The sequence below is a fragment of the Bombus flavifrons genome, chromosome 10 (assembly GCF_040668555.2).
Source record: "Bombus flavifrons isolate JBK064 chromosome 10, iyBomFlav1_principal, whole genome shotgun sequence".
NCBI lineage: Eukaryota > Metazoa > Arthropoda > Insecta > Hymenoptera > Apidae > Bombus > Bombus flavifrons.
Window position 1 is genome coordinate 4,125,761 of NC_138451.1, and position 22,795 is coordinate 4,148,555.

Sequence of the window (22,795 nt, forward strand, 5' to 3'; positions counted from 1 at the left end):
TTCACTGCCTACGATGTTTCTTCGTCTGACCCTTTCAACGTGTCTTTCGTCGCTCGTTTTCTCTTCCCTGAGATTCCGTCGAAACTTGACAATCTTATAAACCGAGTCTGGTTTTATCCCGTTTCATTCTTCCTATTTGTAACGTGTTCAAAGTGCGTTACTTACATGTTATCAATTGCGAAAATTTATAATTACGATTAAATCGCGAATAGCTATCTGCCAAATATAATTGTCGTAGAAAGTTAACATTCTAAAAGGATCAGAACAACTAATTTTTTAATATATGTACCGATCGATAATGTGGGAGTAAGCTACCGCTATATATAGAACATCTGTTATCCATAAACAATTAAACGAGTAACTGGAAGTCAATTATCGACCGTCTGACAACTTCAACAATTCATAACCACAAAGCTCCTCGCGACAGACACGCAATTTATTTAACGCAACGTTTGATTAAACTCGAGGGCGTGTTCCATAAACACGATTCAATTTCTGATCGATCCTCGTGCAACATTCATCGTATCGATTATCCACTTACACAGGGGCAGTCTTCGATTATTAACGAGCCTCGTATCGGCGAACCTACGTGAAAATTTCAGTAACAATCGTCTAAAGATCCGTTTAGATCAAACGAGCAACAACAGTTTGCTCGTGCTCGTTCAATGTAAATCGCCACCGAACAATCTGTTCGTAAACTGACTTGCATCGAAAAATCTACTATATTTCTATCGTCGTTTTTTTCTTCGGCGATCTAAGGAAAAGTGGTCAGTGCGCCTGACGAAATAGAAAAAGAAATATATATGTCAGAGATGAAGGGACATCGGGCCTTTCTTTTGGAATTTTGAGAAGATCCCCAATACTTTGGTCTAAACTATTTATTATAGCTGTACTTAAATAATAGAACTTAGAAGTAGTTGTTGTGATACGATCTGATTATGTTTGCCCGAGATTTGTGACAGTGGGCTTGGGCTCGAGGTGACACAACTGATCGCCGAACGTAGCCACGGTCACGGGATGAATGTTTTTACCTAACAGAAGAAGTACCAATGTTGAGAGACACACGTTGTATTGACAAACAAGCCCCGGGCAGGAGCAATGTCTGCCTAGTAACAGCGCCTGGAATTTTGTTGATATCCCCGGTCAATATGCAATTGACAAATGTGATCGTATCAGTCTTTTATTCTTGTGATCACCTTGGAGAGTTTACTGACATCGTCTTGTCAGTCAGAATGATACCGAGCGTCACAGCTAACGTCACTTTGTGTTTCAAAATATATTCTAATGAACAAAGAGTTTCTCCGTTGACCGTGGATTCATTATTGAACCTAAGAACATTGTCTTTAACATCTAGAGTGTCTAATCACCACGGTTAATTGTCAAAATCTACACGTTACACGCCCCTAAGTCTAACGTCAACCCGACATCAGAAGTGGGATTCGAACCTACGCCCATATATATATATGTCGAGTTCTAATTTGGAGTTAGGGACGTTTAACGAATGTTCATTTGGATTAGCCATTGTTGTTATACAATATAGATGATAGTTAATGGTATAAATATGATTATTGCAGAATTTGACAAGTAACCGTGGCTATTAGATACTCGAAATGCTAATGACAATAATCTTAGGTTCAATAACGAATATACGGTCGACGGGACAGCAAATGCGCTTTCTTCCAAAGTCTAAGTCGAACTGAACTTACTTGTCCACAGTTCAAGTGTAACTAAACTTACTTGTCCACAGTACAAGTAGAACTCATTTTACTGATCTCAGTCCAAGTGGAACTGCACTTATATGCCCCGCTCTGTATCTCTCTGTACCCCTCGGGTCAACTATATTTTTAAGGAGAGCTATACGACTATTCCATACCTCTGTTAGGTAAAAACGTCCATCTCGTGACCGTGGCTACGTTTAGCGACCAAATATGTCACTTTGAGCCCAAGTCTACTGTCATAAATCTCGGGCAAACATAATCGGATTAAATCATAAACAACTACTTCTAAGTTTTATTATTTAAGTACAGCTATAATAAAAAGTCTAGACTGAAGTATTGGGGATGTTCCCAAAAATTGCAAAAGAAAGGCCCCGATGTTCTTTCATATATATATATAGATATGTGTGTGTGGCAGTTATAGAGCATTCGGATGTTCGATTTCTATCTGACGAACAAACGCTCGTTTACGCTTTCGTTTAACTAGAGTGGAGGAAGAACGAGCATTTATTCGCTTGATGTAAACGCACGTTAAGGGTCGATCGAACACATTCCGTTCGCCATTGAGCGCGCCTACACGTGTGTGCGGATTTGTCGGTATTATCCTCGATAGTTTGGCATCTGTGCCGGAAACGAGAGGTTCTACGGAGGTCCATTAAGTTCCTGGAAGACGGCTGAACCGAGAGTTTGTTGTAGTCGAGGCCGGATAAGGCAGAGTTTCCTTTCGCGCGGACGAGATATCACGGCACCAGTAAGAGGGAACTTGTTCTCCCTGGGACTTTGTCGGCGGACCAACCGACTAACGGATGTGACTTTCCTCAGCTATTCGTAAAAGCTCAACAGAATTTGTCGACTGGCAGCCGGACGCGTTCCAGTTTACCGCAATTTCGTCTGGACCATTCGCACGATCGTTTGTTATGCCCCACTGTCGCCGAAACCCGTGTCTCTTCAATTGAAAAATCGAGCTGGTCATAAACTTGCCGCTTAACTTGTTTATGCCATATGTCGGTGTACTCCATCGTTTAGACAGGAACTCATAGATCTAGAAATGATACGGAAGCAAGAATCTATGTGGACTGATTTAACAAGTTAGTGATAAATTATTGCGGCATATTCTGAAGGTTAAATGGAATGAAAAAGGTTCATACAGACGCATATTTGAAAATGATTTATCGTGCAGTTATAGGGAATGAAAGAATCCTTTTTCATAAGAAGTCTATTATAGCAAGACTGATATGTGTATAAATAAAGAAGATTTCACCCCTCGTAGATGGCCTGCGTTCCTTTCTTCGAAGCGAACTTTTATTTTTCCTAAGAAATCTATTAAACGTTTCGTGCAAAAATTGATCGTAGAATATAGGACAAGACCAAGTCCAATTTCTAGGTCACCGGATTGAAACGAATACAATGCAATGCAATATTTATTATACAATAATGTAGAAGAAGCTGCAGTGAGAATCACACAACTTTCTGAATATTGTTTGTAGCAAAAGACAGTAAGGAAAATTAGACGTTGACAAAAATGTGCCAGTTTGCCCTAGAATGTTGTGGAAATACACTAGTTGACGGAAAATTTAAAAAAGATTTAATAAACAATTGCTTCTCAATAGACCGATACTCTGTCAAGTATCAGTTGTTAATTGTCGTCGATTACATACAGCGTTACTTAAGGAACAATTATTCTTCCATCTCTTATGACTCCGTAATAAACCATTTTCCACCGTAGATTCGCATAAATCTTTTTCATTCGTTCAAAACACCGCATCAATTTAGTATCGATCTGTGGAAACACCCGATCGATAAATATGTTATGAAACAAAAAGCACGTTGAAGGTGTAAAATGCAGCAAGATCGTATTGAATGATAATGGCTCGCGTGCAACATCGGGACTCTGGGAAATTCCACGGCCGTGAGATATAAATTTCTTTGTCGTGTGCAGCCGGAATGCATAATCGTCGAACGAGCCGATGGCGGGGCCGATTCGGTCGAAGACAAATGGTTCTAGCCTGGAAAATGTCCCACGGACGATTTGTCAGAGCGGACTCCGTTGTTCCACGCTCTCGATATCGGGAGCTGGGTGAAAACGAAAGGGCCTGAGCGCGTGCACCGACACAGCTACTAATTAAAAAGGTTCGGTATTGTCAACGACTAGCATTGTTCGGGTCAGATCGAGGGTAGTGGAATTCCCGCGAGCCAACGGTGAAAGCAGCTTTGTTCTTGGCACGTTGACTCGCCTGGTCTGATGGATTTAGAGCGAAAAGCCCCGCAGCGCAGAGCCTGAATCCAGCGTACGTCGTGGCTCCTTTGAATTCGAACGCCGTAGGGAACTTAATCAAATTTCTTACTTCTTTAGGGAGCCGCGAGCCTTTCCCAGCCGAAAATTTCCCAGAATTGCCGAATAATGTGCGTATTCGACTGCCAGCCGCCTGCGCCAGTAAGTGGAAACTTCGGGGGCTGAAAGTTGGATCGCGAGAGCGAAGATTTATATAGATAACGAATACACCGGATTTTGACGTGCTTATAGGAAATTTAAAGGTGCGGAATTTCTCAAAATGCACGTGATACGAAAGAATGTATAAAGCGTCCAAAATATAGCGCTTCTTGTAACATTTGGTAAACGAAACAATTTCCTAACAAACTTCTAGGCTCTTAATTATTTTCTGCAAAGTGTGAATTTGCATAAAAAACGACGATCTAATAACGAATAACTGGTAAAATGTTCATGCCAAAGTGTAGAGTCTTGTTGGACTGGTGGAATACTCATAACGATACGTAGAATTCAGTGGATAGAAACAAACACCCGCTGCCGGGGTAATTAGCTTGTTAATACGATTGTTCGCTTCGAAGCTTCGATTAAAAAATGGAAGTTGTTTATTATTGGGAATATAGAAAAAAAAGAAAGTATCTGTGTTCATTTACGAGAAAATTATATTCGCCCGAGAGGTGGAGTAGAAGCAGGGGGGGGGGAAGATACAAGAGCGAAAAAATGGTCGGTAGAAGGGAATAATGGCCAAACGACGTTATTAATTAATCTAATGAACGGAACAATTCGAGCGACACGTTGACACGACTGGCTCGCTTCCCAGGATAAACGATATTTTTTTTTTATTTTTCCCAGCAAAATAAACTCTCCAGGCTGGAGCATAAAAAGCAGAAAGGAATAAAACAAACTGCGTAATCGTTTTCATCGGGACCGCGAACAATGAAGAGACGCGGCAACGGGGAAACGGGAAATAATCTGAAATTTATGAAGCGTGGAATAAACGTGGTATCTGTTTTTTCTAGTAACGTTATAAAATTCAATGATACGCACGGAAACGGGATACGTCACTAACGAACATCTCGCAGTTAAAACAAAAAATGTGCATCCTCTGGCGATTCGCTTTCCTGACGAAGGCTTGCTTCGCAGTCCAGCCTCGCCATCGATTTATTCATCGCGCATACGTGATCGCGGAGATAAACAACCGAATCGATGAATATTCGAGCAAGTATTCGCATCCACCGATATCCCGATCGAAGTCCAAGGATCCTCCGACTAATCCTTATTTTCCTTTGCTTCTTTTCTATCGAGAAGCTCATTGTTTCTTGTTGGTTGCTTCCAGATCGCTTATTTTTATCTTTTGCTTGTACCAACGGTGGCATCGATTGATTCCTCAACTCAAATCCCACGCGGTACTAGACAAAGTGTTGCGACGCTATCGCGTGGAAAATGGTAGCGTTTCCAATTATCGAAAATTCAAAAGTTAAATAACTTCGATCTATTTGACGCAATGCTCCCAAGGTTCTGCGACTAAGATCCAAATTCCCCTTTCGATAGGTTTCCGCGTGACAACCGCGAACAACTTCCGGCGTACGGGCCATTCCTCCCGTGGTTTTCGCTAATTTTGCAACTAATTAAGTCACTCTGGAACTCGATGGGATTAAGGGTGGCAGCGTGTACGACAGATGGTAGAAGGGGTCAGAGTACCCTTTGAAAAGCAAATTTTAACCAACCAGACGGAGAAACCGCAACCACAGTGCCGTTTTGTCGGATAGCTTGACAAATTGAAAACGCATGCTGAAAACGCCGACTTTTTCCCGGCGTCGTCCGCGTGATCGCCGCGGCGTCCTTCCACGCCGGGAAAACTATCGTTCGTCTACCTCGAAAATGGTTGGAATCGAAGAATCGGTTCGATTCCGGGCCGTATTAATGCGTACGGGCACGTAAAAACGAAATTACACGGACGGTCCTCATGAATTTTAATGGCGGTCTGTGATCCTGAATCGCAATGCCCGACGGTGTACACACCGGCCATTTGAATAACGTTTATGTCGTCGATTATACGTGTGTCTACGAGCTTTAATAGGTTCGCGGCAGCGTTTCTCAAACTGGAGCACGTGATTCGCCTGTGTACACGAGAATTTTTTGGAGCGACTGTTGTACACGACGATGCTTTGCTTTTGCATTAAATGTATTCGCTTGTAGAATAATTCAGAGAGAAACGGACCACCCTTTTTAACGATCGAATTATCTGTCTATAAATTAAATTATCTATTTACAAATAATACGGTAAACTTTTATTCAGTCGTGGTATAGTCCGTTTATTTCCCATTTCAATGAAAATCGTACAACTTCTGTGAAAAATTGTAAAATGATTCAACCAGTTTATGACTTCCTGTGGTATTTCTCAATTGATATTTTTACGGCGTAAAGCAAAATATATAAATAAAATGTATAGCGATCAAATTGACATATTTGTCATTCGAAAGTTATCGACGATATTTGACAACTATTTTTCATACGTACTCGCTGACACACCGATCCCAGCGAGCAAACTAACGTTCGAGCCTCTCACTGTTGAAAGTTCCGCATTTCTCCAAGCGCCTAATGATTCTCTGAAATTTCTGTTCCTGGGCTCCTTACATCAAGATTTCGTTAATCCTCTTTGCGACTGGAAATCGTCGACGCCGCGAAGTTTGCCAGACCAAGGGATTGAATTACGAACGCTTGTAATCGAAAGTTCTTCGAGCTGAAAAATTATATTCCATTAAACAGCAGGCTGCCTCTTCCGGGAATGAGCTTTAACGATACCATTGGCAGAACAACGTGGTGTTTCGTTGTTCTCAAACTCGATCTCAATTAAAGCTCCGGTACTTGGAAATGAGGAAGTTGAATAGAACGATGACGTTAATCCTTCCACGTTCAACTTCCAACTAGGAGCATTCCAAGTTCAATCCTTCCGTCCCTACTTAACCATCGAAGGCTGTACTTCCGACACAGGATTTAAAGTTTGCTACACGCGACAGGATCAACGAAATATATCGTCTTAAAAATATCTGTTGATGGTCGTTAAAGTGGCGCGACTCGGGCCGATGATTGTCACGAAAGAGGTAAAGTCTCGAAACTTGATCTATCACCGTGACGTATCAGCAGACGTGCAAACAGCTTTCTACTCGCAGACAAATGACATTCTTCTACGCTTTATTTCCACTACGTTACGTGAAACATTTGTTCAGAATGACGTCTTGAATATTGGTCAACGAACGCTTTCTAACTTCGTGGACGTGAAAGTGCTTTAGCGATTTCTGAAAAATGCAGATCGCCGAGTAGAATCATCGTAGAATTATAGTTTAACGAAACATCTCGTATTACAAAAATTATTGTAACGGAAATACCAAGTTTTGAGAATTTGAAAGGAACGTTTAGCTTTCGGATTTAGAAATTTTATAAATTCTGTTTGTTCGATCAGGAGTAATCCAAAAATCTCTATAAAAATTAAAAACCTTCAATAGGAATTTCAAATCCTTAAAATAAATCAAAGAGTTTGTGCATTGTTGTTGCAAGTTATTCGCTAGAACATTTCGAATAGTGGCATTCTCATCTGTGAAAGATATTCAAATGCTCTGGAACACATTAAAGCTTTCCTGCGCAAAGAAGAAAAAAAGAGACGAACGCTCTCCGGAATCATCGTCCGTATTCTAAGAATCCTACCGCTGCTACCTGTGTTGTCGAATTCTTGATAAAACGAGAACTTATAGTCGACGCCTCGGCTCAACCTGAGATGAGAAACGCCTTCCTGTTTTCGCGCACGAGTTCCGCAAAGAAGCTACGTGCCCGGCATGCCGAGCACGGCTTTTATATTTTATTATGCTTTACGATATGTTCTTATCTTATTTCGTCCACGTGTCGAGTACGAATTCACGCCGGGGAATTTTTATCGACATCGATCAATGAGAAACTCGTTGCGGCATGGGATCCAGAAAATCTCGATTGCTCGATTCGCTTTTTGATTTTGCTATTTTTTCTTCTTCCGTGAAATAAAAATACCAACGTTTCGTGCGGCTTGTATATCGGCTTTGAAACTAGCAGCAGCGGAAATTTTGAATACGTCAGACCCAAACGCGAATCAGTAGCTTTGTCGACGGACGCGTTCATTGACCATAAATTCGCTGTCTCGTGTAAATTTCACCATTTCGTCGGGAGGGTTGCTGTTAACGATCCCTATAACCGTTTAGTCCGATCCTCCACGTTCGCCACAGACTGACCGATGTGTTTCATAAAAAGAAAAAAGAAAAAACCGTCGATGTTCGCGTATCAAGGACGATGCGTTTAATTGCCGTACTCTGTCAATTAACTGTCCGTTATTTCCTTCGTTAATTAACTCCACGTTGATCAAAGAACCCAGTAACTTTACAGCAAAGCTGGAGCAAACACGCGATGGTTGGAATCCGATAATGTCGTTAAATATATCTTTCCTGTTTTCTGTTACAGGTCGAACACACGACTCTACCTATACGCTGTACAGATTAGGAGAAAGGCTTTCTAGTGGAATAAGATTGTACGTGGAAACGGGAAGAACGGATGGAATGGACGCGGATGGAGACTCGCCAAACAGTCTTCACTCGTTCACGGGCCCTCCAGTGCCACAAGGAGAGGGAACAAGTATCGCGAGAGCATTTTTGGATGGAAATCACACTCTAATAAGCATCATGGCTCGTATAAACCCCAGCCCCGACTGGTTCGTTGGGGTCGATTCCTTCCAACTGTGCGTCGAGGGTAATTGGGTCGACACAGTAACCGTTGAGGTAATTATCGTCGACAGGGATCATTGATTTCGACATGTACAGTAGAAATATATCGGCTTGCTTTCTCCGCAACGGCCAGCCAACAATTTCAATCGGACGCGCTTTAATAACGACGGCTCGAATTAGGCCGCGCGCAACATATGGAAAATTACATCGAAGCTCCAGCCGGATTTTGCATTCATCCTCGTCGAAGCACTGGTCTATCGAACAAAAGCTAGCCTTTTTAACTTTTTTACCATTCGGATACACAGTGCGCCGTATTAGCGATCTTTCGTTCGTTAAAGCGACTGGTACTTTGGCTGCCAAAAGGTTTCGAGAGAGAAAAAAAATAAAATGATCGTGAGCATGATGAAGGCTGGACGATCGGAGAAGAAAGATATATAGGTCGCGTTCCATTTCAACAGCGAGGAATTCCGACCGATCCAAAGCATACGGCTCCTCTGTGCCATCTCATTAAAATCCAGCGGAGGCCCATTGAAAGGCCGACTCATCGTCTATGTTCGTCTCTCTTTTTTCAGCTGGATCCGCTGGACGGTGGAACCGATAACGGATTCACATTCACGGCTGCCAACTGGCCGACGCAACCCCAAGGAATCGCCTACAGGATCACGTCACGGTACCCGGCACATCCCGCGGGAAGCTTTTATTATCCGAATCTACCTCGTCTGCCACCGATAGCCACCCTCACCTTCACCAAGGTAACTGGCCGCTTTCTTTCGTGAATGCGATCATTATCGTTCGATCGGTTACTTGGCAATGGGTTTTGGTCGATTGTTGTATTCAACTGGAAGGAATATGTGCCATTTAACTTTAGAATAACGTGTCGTTAACGCGTACTATATACATTACGATTTATTTTAATACGACGACTAGTCGAAATATTTCGACGATCTCTGCGAAGTGTTTGCTTGCGATAAATATAATGTAACTTCTGTATACATTTTCAGATTCGCTTGAAATTTTTATCATATTGATCGAGTTTCGAGCCGTTCTCTGTATAAAAAATTTCTACAAGAGTCAATTAGATATAAATCGGAACTTTTTACTTCGGTAGAATGCTTTAAAAAGAACAATCGAGTTACTTTTCTATATATGTTCCGTTTTTCTCTATATACTTTTGCCAGCGGATTGGTCATTTTTTTATACTATTTTCGTAGAAAGTAGAGGGCTGAGTCAGAAGCTAATTGCGCACAAATTGCTCTACTTCTTCGTTGCTGTTGGAACATTGTGCTCCTAATGCCTCTTTAAGTGGCCGTGATTCTGCGGAATTTTAACTGCTTGCGAACGATGGAAACCACGCTTCTATAACTAATGTTAACTTTCGAGCAAATTTCGTCGTTTGTTATGCGTCGATCATGCTCGATCAGTTCCCGAACAGCTTCGACGTTCGCTGATGTTACACTTATCTTGGATGCCATGTGTTTTAAACGTCCATCGACGTCCACTAGAAAATGATTTATACCACGCAAACGCTTGGATTCCTGATAATTTTTCATCCCCAAACAGTCAGTCGCCACCTATGAAAATTTCAATGGGTTTCGTGACCTGAACGGTTAAAAATATAAATAATCGTGCGTTGTGCAAACGGAAGCCGGTACTGCTTTCTCGTTCATCGCGTTATCTATCGAAGAAACGATAAGTAGAGCACCGCGTCTTCAAGGCACGTCTATTTAAACTCCCACGCAGTATCCATCTGAATAAACGACACTATGAAGATGTACCACGCTTAGTTCGGTTAATATTTGACCGATCCTCGTGTAAGTGTTCAAATACTTTCACGAGCCACTGCATATCTCGTTAATATACGTGGAGAAAAATTAATACCTTTAAAAAGTTATCTCTTATACTTGAACTGGTAAATTTGATATAAAAACGTGGTCTGTGTAATACGGGTCATATCTCCTGCATCATCTATCTTACTTAAACCGTTGTTGCGTGGTTTCCACTAATTCATCGTGCGGAACTTTTCTACCTATGCGTCCGTATGCTTCTCTGTCACGAAAATTCCTAACTCGCCAAAACCTCGACATCGCCATTGTTAATCTAGCAAAAGAGGCTGGAACTGGAAGCCTCGTCGATATTTATTTGCTACGGCCTCGTCGAGATTCTCGGCAACTTCTACTCACTGGCCAGCTGCTACTTCCGCGAATTTCAGCCATCCGGAAGAAACTTCTTTTTCCTCTTGGTGACTTCATCTCGAGGAGGACTCGATTCTCTTGCGCCACGATGTTCGAACGAAAAGCGACAGCGGCGGTAACGAGATTCGAGAGACAGCGACTCGTGTTAAACTTGCTAATTATGTCTTCCCGACTTCCTGTCCTCCTTTCTCTCCAACTTCCTTTTTGGTCGTGACTGCTGCTCGCCCATTCGCATCCCTACCTCGTAGGATCTTCGTCTCAGCTAGTGACAAGTCGCTTTCACCATCGCGACAGTCGCTGTCCCCTGTCCTCCGTTCATGCGATTCCTCTTACCGAGGAGGAAAGCCTGACCCGCTTACCGTATAATTATCAAACTTTCCTCGCTAATCCCATAGACCCGTCGCTATTCCTCGCCATTTTTCCACTCCCTTCCATCTCATTCTCTACTTGCCACCTTCGCGTAATCCAGGCTAACTTGTTTCCTGGAAGATGCCTCGTCAGCTGTTTCAACGAGCATCTGCTCCAACAATTTGTCCGGTTTCTCGAAATGTGCGCAGAAAATACATATTCGTGGGCGAAATCTTTCTTCCGTCCTCTATCTTCTTGGCACGATCTTCTTTTGGATGAATCGGGCAATTTTTTAAAATTTTCCTGGGCATGTAGAACTCGTTACTTTGTAATTAATCGTATCGGAATTTACGCGTTTCGAATTACCAATGTTCGCGATGGTTTTGATTTTCAACTTTTGAAATTTGATCGGTAACTTGTGACTCGTATTTCGTTACGTTACATTGCCATACACTTTTCTATTTAATTATAATTTTATTCCAATGTCGAAACCAACCTAGTTGAATTACCTTGTCTCCTTTTTTCTTCTAAAGGTAACACAATTAAAATATTCATACGTAACGGCTACTTTATCTAGAATATTTTTTACAATTTTGCGTACTATGCGTGTTCTGTGTGATTTCGCATGTTTAAATGCCCCATAAAAGTATAAACATCCGCAGCCTCTAGATAACTCGACTACCACGAATATGCCTGTATCGAGGGTAGCTTACCTGGGTTATACGATACACCTATGCTCATTAGCAAAGATACTGTGTTCCATTGCCTATAAAATTCTCCGTTAACGCGTAACTCACCCTGCCAGCTAATGCGATCTACCTCGACCTGCTTTTTCGTTTGTACGTGTGTTTTAACCAACCGTGGTAAATTCAACGGACGTCGATGCTGGTCGTATCATTTTTCAGAAAACCGGTTCGACGTCCGATCGGGCACTTTTTCACAGCGAACCGCGGTTTGTCGGCCAACGATGTCACCAGTCGCCGGCGCCACGACGTAATTTACAGCTGATTAAGCTTGGCCGCGCTCTTTCCGCCACTCTACCAGACAGACAATCATTTCGCGCGTTTATCGAGCCTGTACGCAATCACCGAACCGTACAACGTTAATTCACCGCTCTTTTGCCTGTAATTCGCGGCCACCATTACGGTTAATGGGCAACGACGACGCGTACTCTGTGTTACGACGATAGAAAAAAAGAGAGGGGGAGGAAGAGAGAAAAAAGAAATAGAACGACCGGAGAAACGGTTCCATTACGACCGAGCATCTTAGGTACTCCATTAAGCTGGAAATTGGAACGCGCAGCGTAATGTTCGCCCCGTATCGCCACGACCTCCATTGCCGTGTACCGATTCCTAGGATCGATAATGTTTATGTCCTCGGACAGGATGGAAAACGCGCCACTCTGTGCCGGTTCGATTGGTCGGCGAATACTCTGCAACGATTACGAATCGTTGTATAAATCCGTGTCGTCTGTGCCGATTGAAACGAGGAGGAAGATGAGTGGAACAGCTGGCAGTTGCTAAATTATTTCCAAACGAAATTGAAAGAACGTACGGGATTAACGAAACCTTTCGCGTTATTTGATATTTTCAAGCATCTCAGTAGAGACGTATACATACGACGTACTATAAATCGTTGGAATCGTACTTTGCAAGCTCGCAGTGTAGTCGTGAACTCTTTCGCTGAAATAACCGAATATTGTCGGGAAAGATATTCAACGAGTAAAATACACGTGTTTCGTGCATATTTTAATTTCTTTTATCGAATCTACTCGTCTAAACGCGGACACCGAAAACGAAGAAGAAAGATTACGAGTCGCGAAAAAAATCGGTGAATTCGTATCACGCGTACTTTCCTCGGAAAGTTCGTATAAATAATCTTATTAAAGTTATTCTACTCGTTTCGAAAAATATCACGTGCCTGCGAAGTTTGAATTCAGCTGTTTAAAATACCTCGTAGAAAGGATAATTGGAGATTTTGCCTAATGTTCGCGCGGATTCATTCTCCATGACCCAGTTGCTGGGACGCGTGTGTACAACGTTCTGAATATTAATATCGTAAGAGCTGGCGGCATAAATAGCGAGCGTCGTGGTTGGGAATCAGCCGCGATACGCTCAGGGACCGTGGATTCGGCCGAGAAAACCTGCGTTATCATTTATGCCAATTAAGTTGGCTCGGTGTAATGCGACGATATTAGCCTAACAAAGTGGCCATAGTCGCTCGCGCGTTTGTTTTCTCTCGTGCCGTTTAATGCCTCGGACGGAATATTAAAGTGGCGTTCGCGGGAACTGGAGAACATCGGAAACGCAGTTACGGCACATTAGTATTAGGGGATTGCCAGCTCTCCGCGTTGTTTTCTCCTCCGTTCTCTATTTATTATTCGTACAGTCTCGTTTGTTACACAGCCTGCACTCTGCGACTATTTAATTCGGCGCTGCGTAGAATCGTCAAAAGTAAATAATAATTTGCCAACGTGTTTGAACAGAACTTGGTGTTTGTTCGTCGAGTAAAGGGCGGTCTAACGAAATTAATCCCCTGCCTTGTAATTTTTTTCCGTGTATACAACAGCGAGCGCATAAATAGCACGAGTTCTTATACCAAGTTTAATTTAGTTTAAAATTGTATATTCCTATAGTCTTGTTTCTTATCTGTGTTAGTCTTGTTTCTTTCGTTCCTACATTTCTAGCGTTATTTTATTTATATTTAGGATACGGGGAAATAGAAGAACTTTACGAATAGAATAGAAGCTTTACGTTGTTTTTCAAAATCTTAAATAAATTCGTTGTAAGATGTTCGAGTATGTAAATCGGACCACAACGAGTCGGGTTACAACTTCGATATAAGTACAGATCATCCTGATAACCTTTGATTCGTAATCCACGTCACGAGTCTATCTCGGTGTTCTAACGCGAGGGATGAAAAATCGAAGAGTTTAAATTAAGCGAGCACTCGATAACGCATCGAACATGTCGATCGTTGCCGATTATAATTGTTCCCCGGAGTACTGGCTGGTACCTCGCGAGGCTCGTTATCGTTCGTAACCAGTGAGTTAGTATCACCGGTGGAAGATAAAGGGAGAGAGTTAGTTGGCAAAGCGGCGCCGACCGGATTATCCCAAGTTGGCTGAAAGCAATAGGGCTTGGTTAACCGTGACACGAACGCATACAGCCGCATATTTCGATGTTCGCGCGTACTTTACGTAATTACCAACTATTCATAGCCGGTCGATTATCTCGGCTGTTCTCGATTACTCCCTTCTGCTACGGAGTAATTTGTCTCGTCAGCACGGGGGATTCGAGGGACGAGATCAGGCTGCGAATTAATTCGAATCGACTCTCTCCACTAACCTCTCTTGCCCCGTGAATACCTGTTAATTATGAATGCCCAAGAGAAACTTTCGTCTACCTGTGCTTTCGCAACGAAAGAACATGTCGTAGGTGCTCGAGAATTTTCTCGTTGCGTCGAACCACGTTCCTGTAGAACGTTCGTAACTTCGACGCTCGTGTTAACAAACCAACCAGTAACAGTCTTCATCGACTAATTTAAATTAAAGAAGAGTTATGGACAGAGGCGGGGCGAATATATACGAGGGTGGATTATTCGGATTAAGGCCGAGGCAATTGGGATGATCGTTAGCGACCCCCGTAACCAATTCGACTCTGGTATCCCAGTGTCAACGCGATGCTGTCGAGATAAGCAACGTTGTTTCGAAGACGAGAGGACAGCGACTCGGCTCGCCGCTAGAATCTCGATGCGGCTGTTTATCGACGAAACTGTTTATTCGACGCGTATCGCAATCGTGAAGTCTGTTCCACAAAGATAAGCGTATCGATGCTTCTCGTCTTCCGACTATCAATCCATATCCGTCCGCGAAGATCCTTCGACGTCCTCGATCCCGATTCACCTTTCCATTTTGGCATCTTCCCAACTTTTCGTTCACAATTTTCCTCGCACGATCTACCCTGAACGATCGTATCCAGCTAAGAAGAAATGCTCGGACCATCGTGTCCGCTTTCGATCGACCAGCTTCCGATCGATTCGACTAAAAGGATGCGCGCAACTAGAAAATAAAAAAGGGTTCAAACAATATTTTTCCCTCGACCGCGTAATACCGGACGAGATGTTTTGTTCCGGTCAAAGTGTTCCTCGCTCGAAACCCCACGGGGATTCGATTCCAACGAGGAGAAAGCGCGTGCACAAGAGTAGATAGAACTACGAGACGAGCCAGAAGATAGAGCAACATTTCATTCGGCAAAATTAAATGGTTTTTGATGTAATGTACAGCGCTGCGAATGATCGCACAGTGCTTGTAGAAAGAAAAGACTGTAAGTGGCAAGAAACAAGTTTTCCAGAGGGAAGAGCAAACTTACGCGTCGATGTAATCGAAATTGATGAAAAAGAAAAGTTTATGTGTAGAAAATTCTATATTTGCCATCTCTCGGTTGCAAAGGTAACACAATGTTCCGCTCGTTTGGATGGATGACATAGTTGTGATCGGGAGCGACAACTTATACAAAATATCATTGAACTTAAAACAGAAATGCGATCGCCGTAGGCGGAGATTATCCAAACGAACCTTTGAATAACATAGAACACGCAGATTTTTATATTTGGAAACGAAGGTTACACCATTTCATAACTAAAAATGCAGCGTTACCTCTTGGTCTTAGCCGATAGTGTAGCCTGATTTGGTCACGTGCAACAATCTGTATACACGTGTGCGTGCATGTGAAAGAGCAGAGGATATGAAGCATAGTAGGTATTCCGAGCACGCAATTTTGAAGTAAACAGCGACGTTCTCGCGTCGAAAGAGTCTCGACTTGGGTGCTTTTCGAGGGCCGTGAAAGGGCTCGTTATTATTTCGCCTTCTCGCATAGGTACGTAAATAAGCAGGTATATTAGATTTGGCCGGGTGAATGGCAGGAAAAGTGTGTGCCTCGCGTGAAAATATCGGAACACCGCCCATCCTCAGCGAGAATCTTATTTTCCAGGCCAATTTCCGAAGAATTCCATCGATGGTGAATATAATAAAAGGCGGCTAAGGACGCGTACGCTATATTCTCGAGGAGCTTCAGCGACGTATCCGTGAATAATGAGTCGTCGCGTCGCTGAAATCTTACATCGAACAGACTCAAGTAGATATCTCGTCGAAATACGAATTTCCTTCGCAGAGAGAATCGAACGCATCCAGAGAGTCGTGTTCCATCTCGTAATCGAACACGTTCTATCTAGGTGAAAAAAACATTCGGACGAAAAGCGAAGAAACTTGGGTGTTCAAGCAAGCTCGTTCAAAGGGGATCTAAGCGCGATCAAAAGATCGCTCGTCATTTCGAGAACTAACTGGAAAGTTGCACGAGATGCCGGATCTATCCGAGAAGAATTAAGATTTCTCATAGCTGTAGAGCGATTTTTCAAAGAAGACGGATGAAACTGCGGATCGTGATAGAAATATCCTGCACGAAGGAAATAAAATGCATCTTCGTAATAACACCGGAAATCGATGAACTGCGGATTTTTATGCACGTTAAAAATCTAAGACTTGAATGTCGATTTGTTTTACCTGCCAAATATTACAGCGACTACTTCTTTACTTTGGTTTTGTTTCGTATAGTCTCGCGTATTATGTGCTTTCTGTACATTTTTTCATATTTCACGATAATCGTTTAATATCGAATATGTATTACAAATTGCAAACTCGTGTCAATGAAAATTGTGTCTGTTCCAAGGAACGATGATAATTCCGACGATGCTAAGTATTTGACGATAGTTGGTAATAATCGACCAACTAACAGGAACAAAGATAATTTATCTTTCTATCGAGAGAAAAGTTTACCTTCGGAACGATCGATCGGCGGGAAGATGGAGATGTAGAAAAAGTTCGCGGGAAGAAAAATTGTACAAATTGTAGACTCGCTCCAATGAAAATTGTGTGTGTTCCAAGAAACGATGATAATTCCAACGATGCTAATTACTTGACGATAGTTGATAATAATCGATCAACTAACAGAAACAAAGATAATTTATCTTTCTATCGAAAGGAAGGTTAACCTTTGGAGCGATCGATCGGTGGGAAGATGGAGATGTGGAAAAAATTCGCGGGAAGAAAGTTGGTTCTGTATAAAGAAAGATGCAGTATAAAGAAAGATGAAATCTCAATTCCCATGGAGGCGGTGCTCGAAGGTGGAAAACGGGCACGCAAGAAGCCGAAAGAGGGTGCAGTGACAGAGGACCGTGAACTCCCTTCCGTTCACCACCACTATTTCAAACTGCGGCGGAAACGTAAGAATTTATAACTGGTGACACGTTATGGGCTTCTCCCCCACGAAACCCGGTCAAAGATTTATTTCCCGCGGCCGCTTTTTCATCCACTGCCGACGCTTTCCAACCGGTCGGAAAGTCAGTGCGCCGCGACTTTCTTTCGTCGCCAGGTGGAGAGGCGGGCGTAGAAAATGCATTTCACCGCTCCTTTCTACCACCGTAGACAAACGCGAAATATCCTCGTGAAAGTATTTCTTCTGCTTTTTTAGAAGGTTGCTTGAAAAGAGTTCTGAAACGACCAATACAATCTCTCGATACGAATATTCACTGCCACGACGAAAGTATTGCAACTTACTTGTAGAAATCTTTTACGAATACGTCGCGTGTTTTATACGAAACATTTTGACATTTTATTACGTTGGTGAAGTTTCAAACAAATGTGAAAGTGTACGTGGAAGGTACAGGTTAGTTAGCGTAAGCGTATGTACTCGAACGATGGAATAATCCGTGGCGTGTATTACGCTTAGCCTCGATGTTCGATGTCTTGTAACGTTTGTAATATATCGATGAAAAATTTCTGCCACAACGGGATCCTTTCGCGAGCCTATGCATAAAGTGAAAGATTCGACAGAGAACGAAAATGAGACGAAGAATCTTACGAAAGAAAGGTATCGAACACAAAGGGATACTTGTGATTAATAAACGACGATAAATATTTCATAAGCACGCGGTCGTTTTCGAGGGGATCAAAGGGTTCCTCCCTTGAAAATTCGAGATTCGTCGCAATATTCGCAAAGACACGCTTTCACGACACGTCCTCCTTCTCTCGTTAAAGTTTGAGGACGAAAGAGTTCGTGGTTTTATTACCAAGGGCCAGAAGTAATCTCGTCGTGTCTCAGAGTGTCGTAATTTGACTTATTATATCTGTCGTTTCCCGACATTTTAACCTAACGTCTTGTCGCTGAAGAGCTTTCGTTTACCTGAACACCGTCGTGTTATACAACTTCGACTACAAAATTTACGAACACTCGGGATACTCCGTCGACATTAAAAAATGGAAGTTCCAAGTTGTGTCGTTAACGATATTAAAAATTTCCAAAAGTAGAACGCTAGTTCTAGGAGTCTACTGCTGTGTCTGACCATGTGCGCTCCTCTACTACTTAACCGTACCGCAGCGACTAAATTCCTTTGACGTTTGAAACGTTTGAAAACGTTTGAAGTCAGACTTCGACCACATTTCTTTTGCCTCTGCGTTTCGTAAATTTTGATTTTCTAAAAACCAGCATACGATCATCGCGGCATAGCCGCGCGTGATATCCAGTTTATTATATTTAGAGACCATGGAAACGTATTGATGCGTTTCTCCCATTGTGGAATTTCACATTCACACGAGCTTGTGAAATACGAGCGGGACAACTCGCGTAACTCTAACGGTGAAAAAATTTGCGGAATCAGCAGAATGTTGTTCTATTTCGTTGGATACTACGGTTCGTAAAGAGCGAAACGTATGTATTCCACGGAGTTGAGGCTTCGAAACCCCGGAAATCGGAATAGCGAGCCGACGTGTATCCACAGGAGCTTTTTATCGTTCAGCTGCAGCTGTACCGCTCGCAACGCCGGAACAAACTGTTAAAAGTTTGCTTCGTTTTGCAACGAACTGCAGTCCGGCCGACAAACACTGTTCTATTCTTTCGCGAATCGTTGTTTTGCTTTTCCACGGTATCGATTAATCCGATCAGTCGCCCTTTATTCGAAAAACGGAAATGAAATACCATTTTGCTCGCGTCTTTTAACGATAAACAGTGTTAATTATATTTAGTCTCGCCGATAGCTTCTATAATGACAAAATTTGTTCTATCGTAACGAATCGGTGAGCGAAGAAATTATTGTAAAATTCACGTTTAATCAGCGAGCAAACCGACGAGTTCATCAAACCGTAAATGTAGAACTTCGAAAGCCAATCCCCCTAATATCGATGAACGCCTGAAATCGCGTTTTAAATCCGACTGGATCCGGGATAATCTCCCGACGAACGCGATTCGCGGAAAATTTCTTCAATGGCAAAAATTTCGTACTATCTATTTTCAGATTAATAAACCATCGTACAAAGTAACTTGGCTCGTCAATTACTCGTGATTAAACGCGTCGGACTTCCGATTCCTCGTCGATCGTGCGTTGTCGTCGATGTCTTTGATTCTCATTGGATCGATACCAAACCCTACAAATTAACAAGGTCTTGTCGAATTAGTCGTATAACATAATTATAACGAGCTCCAAGTGCCCTCGATCGAACCACTTACGAGAACACCTGAGACTACTCCAAATAATAATGTTCTCGTTAAAAGTCAAAGTAACCGATTCATTCGTCCCACTAGACGAGACTAGTTCATTCTAAATATCAAAGTCTAGCAATTTCTTGTACAAAGTTCGACAGACTTTTTCATCTCTAATCTCGTCTTTTTTTTCGTCTCTATTGATTTAACCAAAAGAAGATTCACATAAATTTCTCTTACCACCCTTATCGAATTTCATTTACAAATATCAAAACCACAATTCTTTTTGGCATTTAATATCGACATTCACAGCCTGTCGACTCTATCGCTAGCTACAGCATTTTCAAAACGAAATATGAAAAGCCAACCTTTTTAGCTATTTAATTAGCAGCAATCTCTCGATCGACTTCTATCGCTAATTTCACCTTCTTTCCAATTCCATCGGTCTGACCCAGCACAAAATTTGGTCATTTTTCCTGGCACTCGTGTCGCGGCTTCTTCATTGACCATATCGCTGTCCCCGTCTCTATCACATGGACAGGCCGAGTCTGCCCCGGCATTGGTTTGTCACGCTTGTCCGATTATCGACGGATTAACCAGCGGCTCGCGGTGGTCGGTGGTGATGCAAGCGATGCGGTCGGCCACCTATACGTGCCTCTTACCAACGTAAAACGACCGGCCCGTGGCTCAACGGTAATTATAAAATCGCGATAATCAAGCGAACGATCGGTACTTTAATTACTCGTGGCCGCATAGCCGTGCTCGTTTTCATACCCCTTCTTCCGGTTTATCAGAGAATTCAAAGTCAAGTGGAATCGGTTGAAACTGGAAAACGTTCCGGAGAGACGGCCAGACGAGGAGAGAAAGGATCGCTGAAAATTTCATTCGGCAATCGGAACGTTGATTAAATCACACGATCGACTTTCCATCGGATCTCGGAGCTATTTTCCGCCGTATTTTCTACCGATCGAGTCTCGCACAGGAGAAAAAGTCTCAAGACCGCGTTACACGATGGGGCGTTTTTCTGCTAGTCGAGCAGAAATCGAGTTACGCCGCGCAGTCTGCCTTATGAAGGTATCGATATCAATAACAGGATAATCGAATTCCTTCGCTCTGTCGAGCTCGTCCTGAAACGAAATCCTGCTCGTCGTCGGTTTAAACGTTGCCGGGAGATCCTGCTGGAATTGATTAGCCGCTATAGCGAAATTGATCAACGATGCACGGCCTCGAAGGAAGGTAATCCGCAGTTTGTTCACCGTGGAACGCGAACGCTAACGCGATAATCCGAAGAAATATCGATCGTTCGCCGACGGGGCATAGCCGGTAAAATATCATCGAGCCAATAGCGGCGTGCACACGGGCTGAGGATAAAACGAAGCGGGCACGTTTAACGCCCGGGCCACCGGGCTTCTAATTACAGGCTGAGCGGAAAAGTTTTGGTGTAAAATTAAGTTGGCGGTTTACGAGGTGCTCGTGGAAACTATTCGACGTGTAACGGGCTAATAAAGATGAGCATTCGAGAGAAAAGAAGTCTCGCGGAGGAGAAGTTCCAGCGTTCGCGCTGGACCCAGTATCGATTTGTCGCGGTACTAAAACACGTGGCTGAACCTAGCCGTGTTGCTGCGGCACAGCGAGCTAGTTTAAACGAGAGTAACAACGAAACGCAATTCCGCGGATGCACCTTCGCGCAAATGTTTGCCCTTCGCGCTTATGCATTCGTAATCGCGTATTACGAACTGCCACCTTTCGCACGCTAACGAAGGCAACGCGAGCAACGATCTTGTAAAATTGATCTGGCGAGCAAACTGCTTTCAAAAGGCTGGCTAATTATGGAGCAAAGTTGTAGCTTGATAACAAAACGTGACACGGGTTTCTTTGTGTTTTTGAATAATTGTGCACACTTGGATTTCGTGCGAAATTGCATAAAGTATGATATTCTTTTAAAAGAATGTAATTAGACGGACGTGAGCTTCCCCGTTCTCCAGTCTTCCTAACAAAACACCATCTCTGAATTTGTCCTCGACGGTTACTGATAATCCATCACTTTATTAATCCGTTAATCGAATACTATGTAACACGCGATAACGTTAACCCGATAATCGAGATTCTACCGTATCGTTGTTTATAGCGTCGATGATCAAAGTTGCTAAAGGTTGCATCGATTTGTCAATTGCTTATTCCGCAAATACTATCATCCTTGGTTGGACATTACCCTTCCCGTGCTATAATACTGCAGCGACAGCAATAACATCTCCGCCTCGTCTTATCTTAATAAAATCCAGGAAATAACGAGATTGCAGGGGGCAAGAGTAAAGGATGTCGTGGCTCATTAACACAGACGATAATAACGCGACCAGTAAATCTTGTCGCGTGTAGCCCACAAAAAAGAATCGACTTAATACATACTCTCCGCTGCGGTATCCCATGCGTATCTCTGGCCGTATAATTGCACGTCGCAGACCCCTCTATTCCAGTGAAATAGGTAGGGATTTCGCGAACACTCTGCACCACCATGGCAATCTGTAAATTCCCTGCGGAGGAGAGAAGAGCAGCGCGTATCGAGAGAGAGAGAGAGAAGTGGAGTTGGTTTTCGAGGTTCTCGATTCCCGAAAATTCAGCGAGCGATGTTCGATCGGATATCGAATCGGCTGGCCGGTCGCAATTTGTCACGATTCCCTGGCCGTCGATCGTATTAACCAGCGACGGAGGCCAGCACGAGGACACCCCCGCCAGAATTTCTAGCGCGGAAGTAAACGACACGAAATTACCGCGAATTATTAAATTACTGCGACGACTGTCGCGGTAATTATCGCTGCCAGGATTATAGATTTTACGCCGGATAAATCCGTTTAATGTCGGCCGAACGCGTGTACGCTCGCAGCATCCTGTATCCTCTGTTCCTCTCTTTACCCTCGGCGAAAAACCGTCATATCGATCGGTCAGGCTCGTTACGCGCGACAAAAACGAACGATATCTACTCCTTTTTTTTTCCCTGCGA

At 43.0% G+C, this 22,795-nt stretch overlaps 1 protein-coding gene across 1 annotated transcript in view; it reads left to right on the top strand.

Moving 5' to 3' along the window:
* The window catches only part of LOC138183872 (spondin-1), a 194,252-nt gene that overhangs the window by 139,700 nt on the left and 31,757 nt on the right, over positions 1 to 22,795 (top strand). Inside the window, exons 3-4 of the mRNA XM_069121345.1 lie at positions 8,467 to 8,780; positions 9,299 to 9,478. Coding sequence (XP_068977446.1) covers positions 8,467 to 8,780; positions 9,299 to 9,478 — 494 coding nt within the window. The remainder of the gene's footprint in view (positions 1 to 8,466; positions 8,781 to 9,298; positions 9,479 to 22,795) is intronic.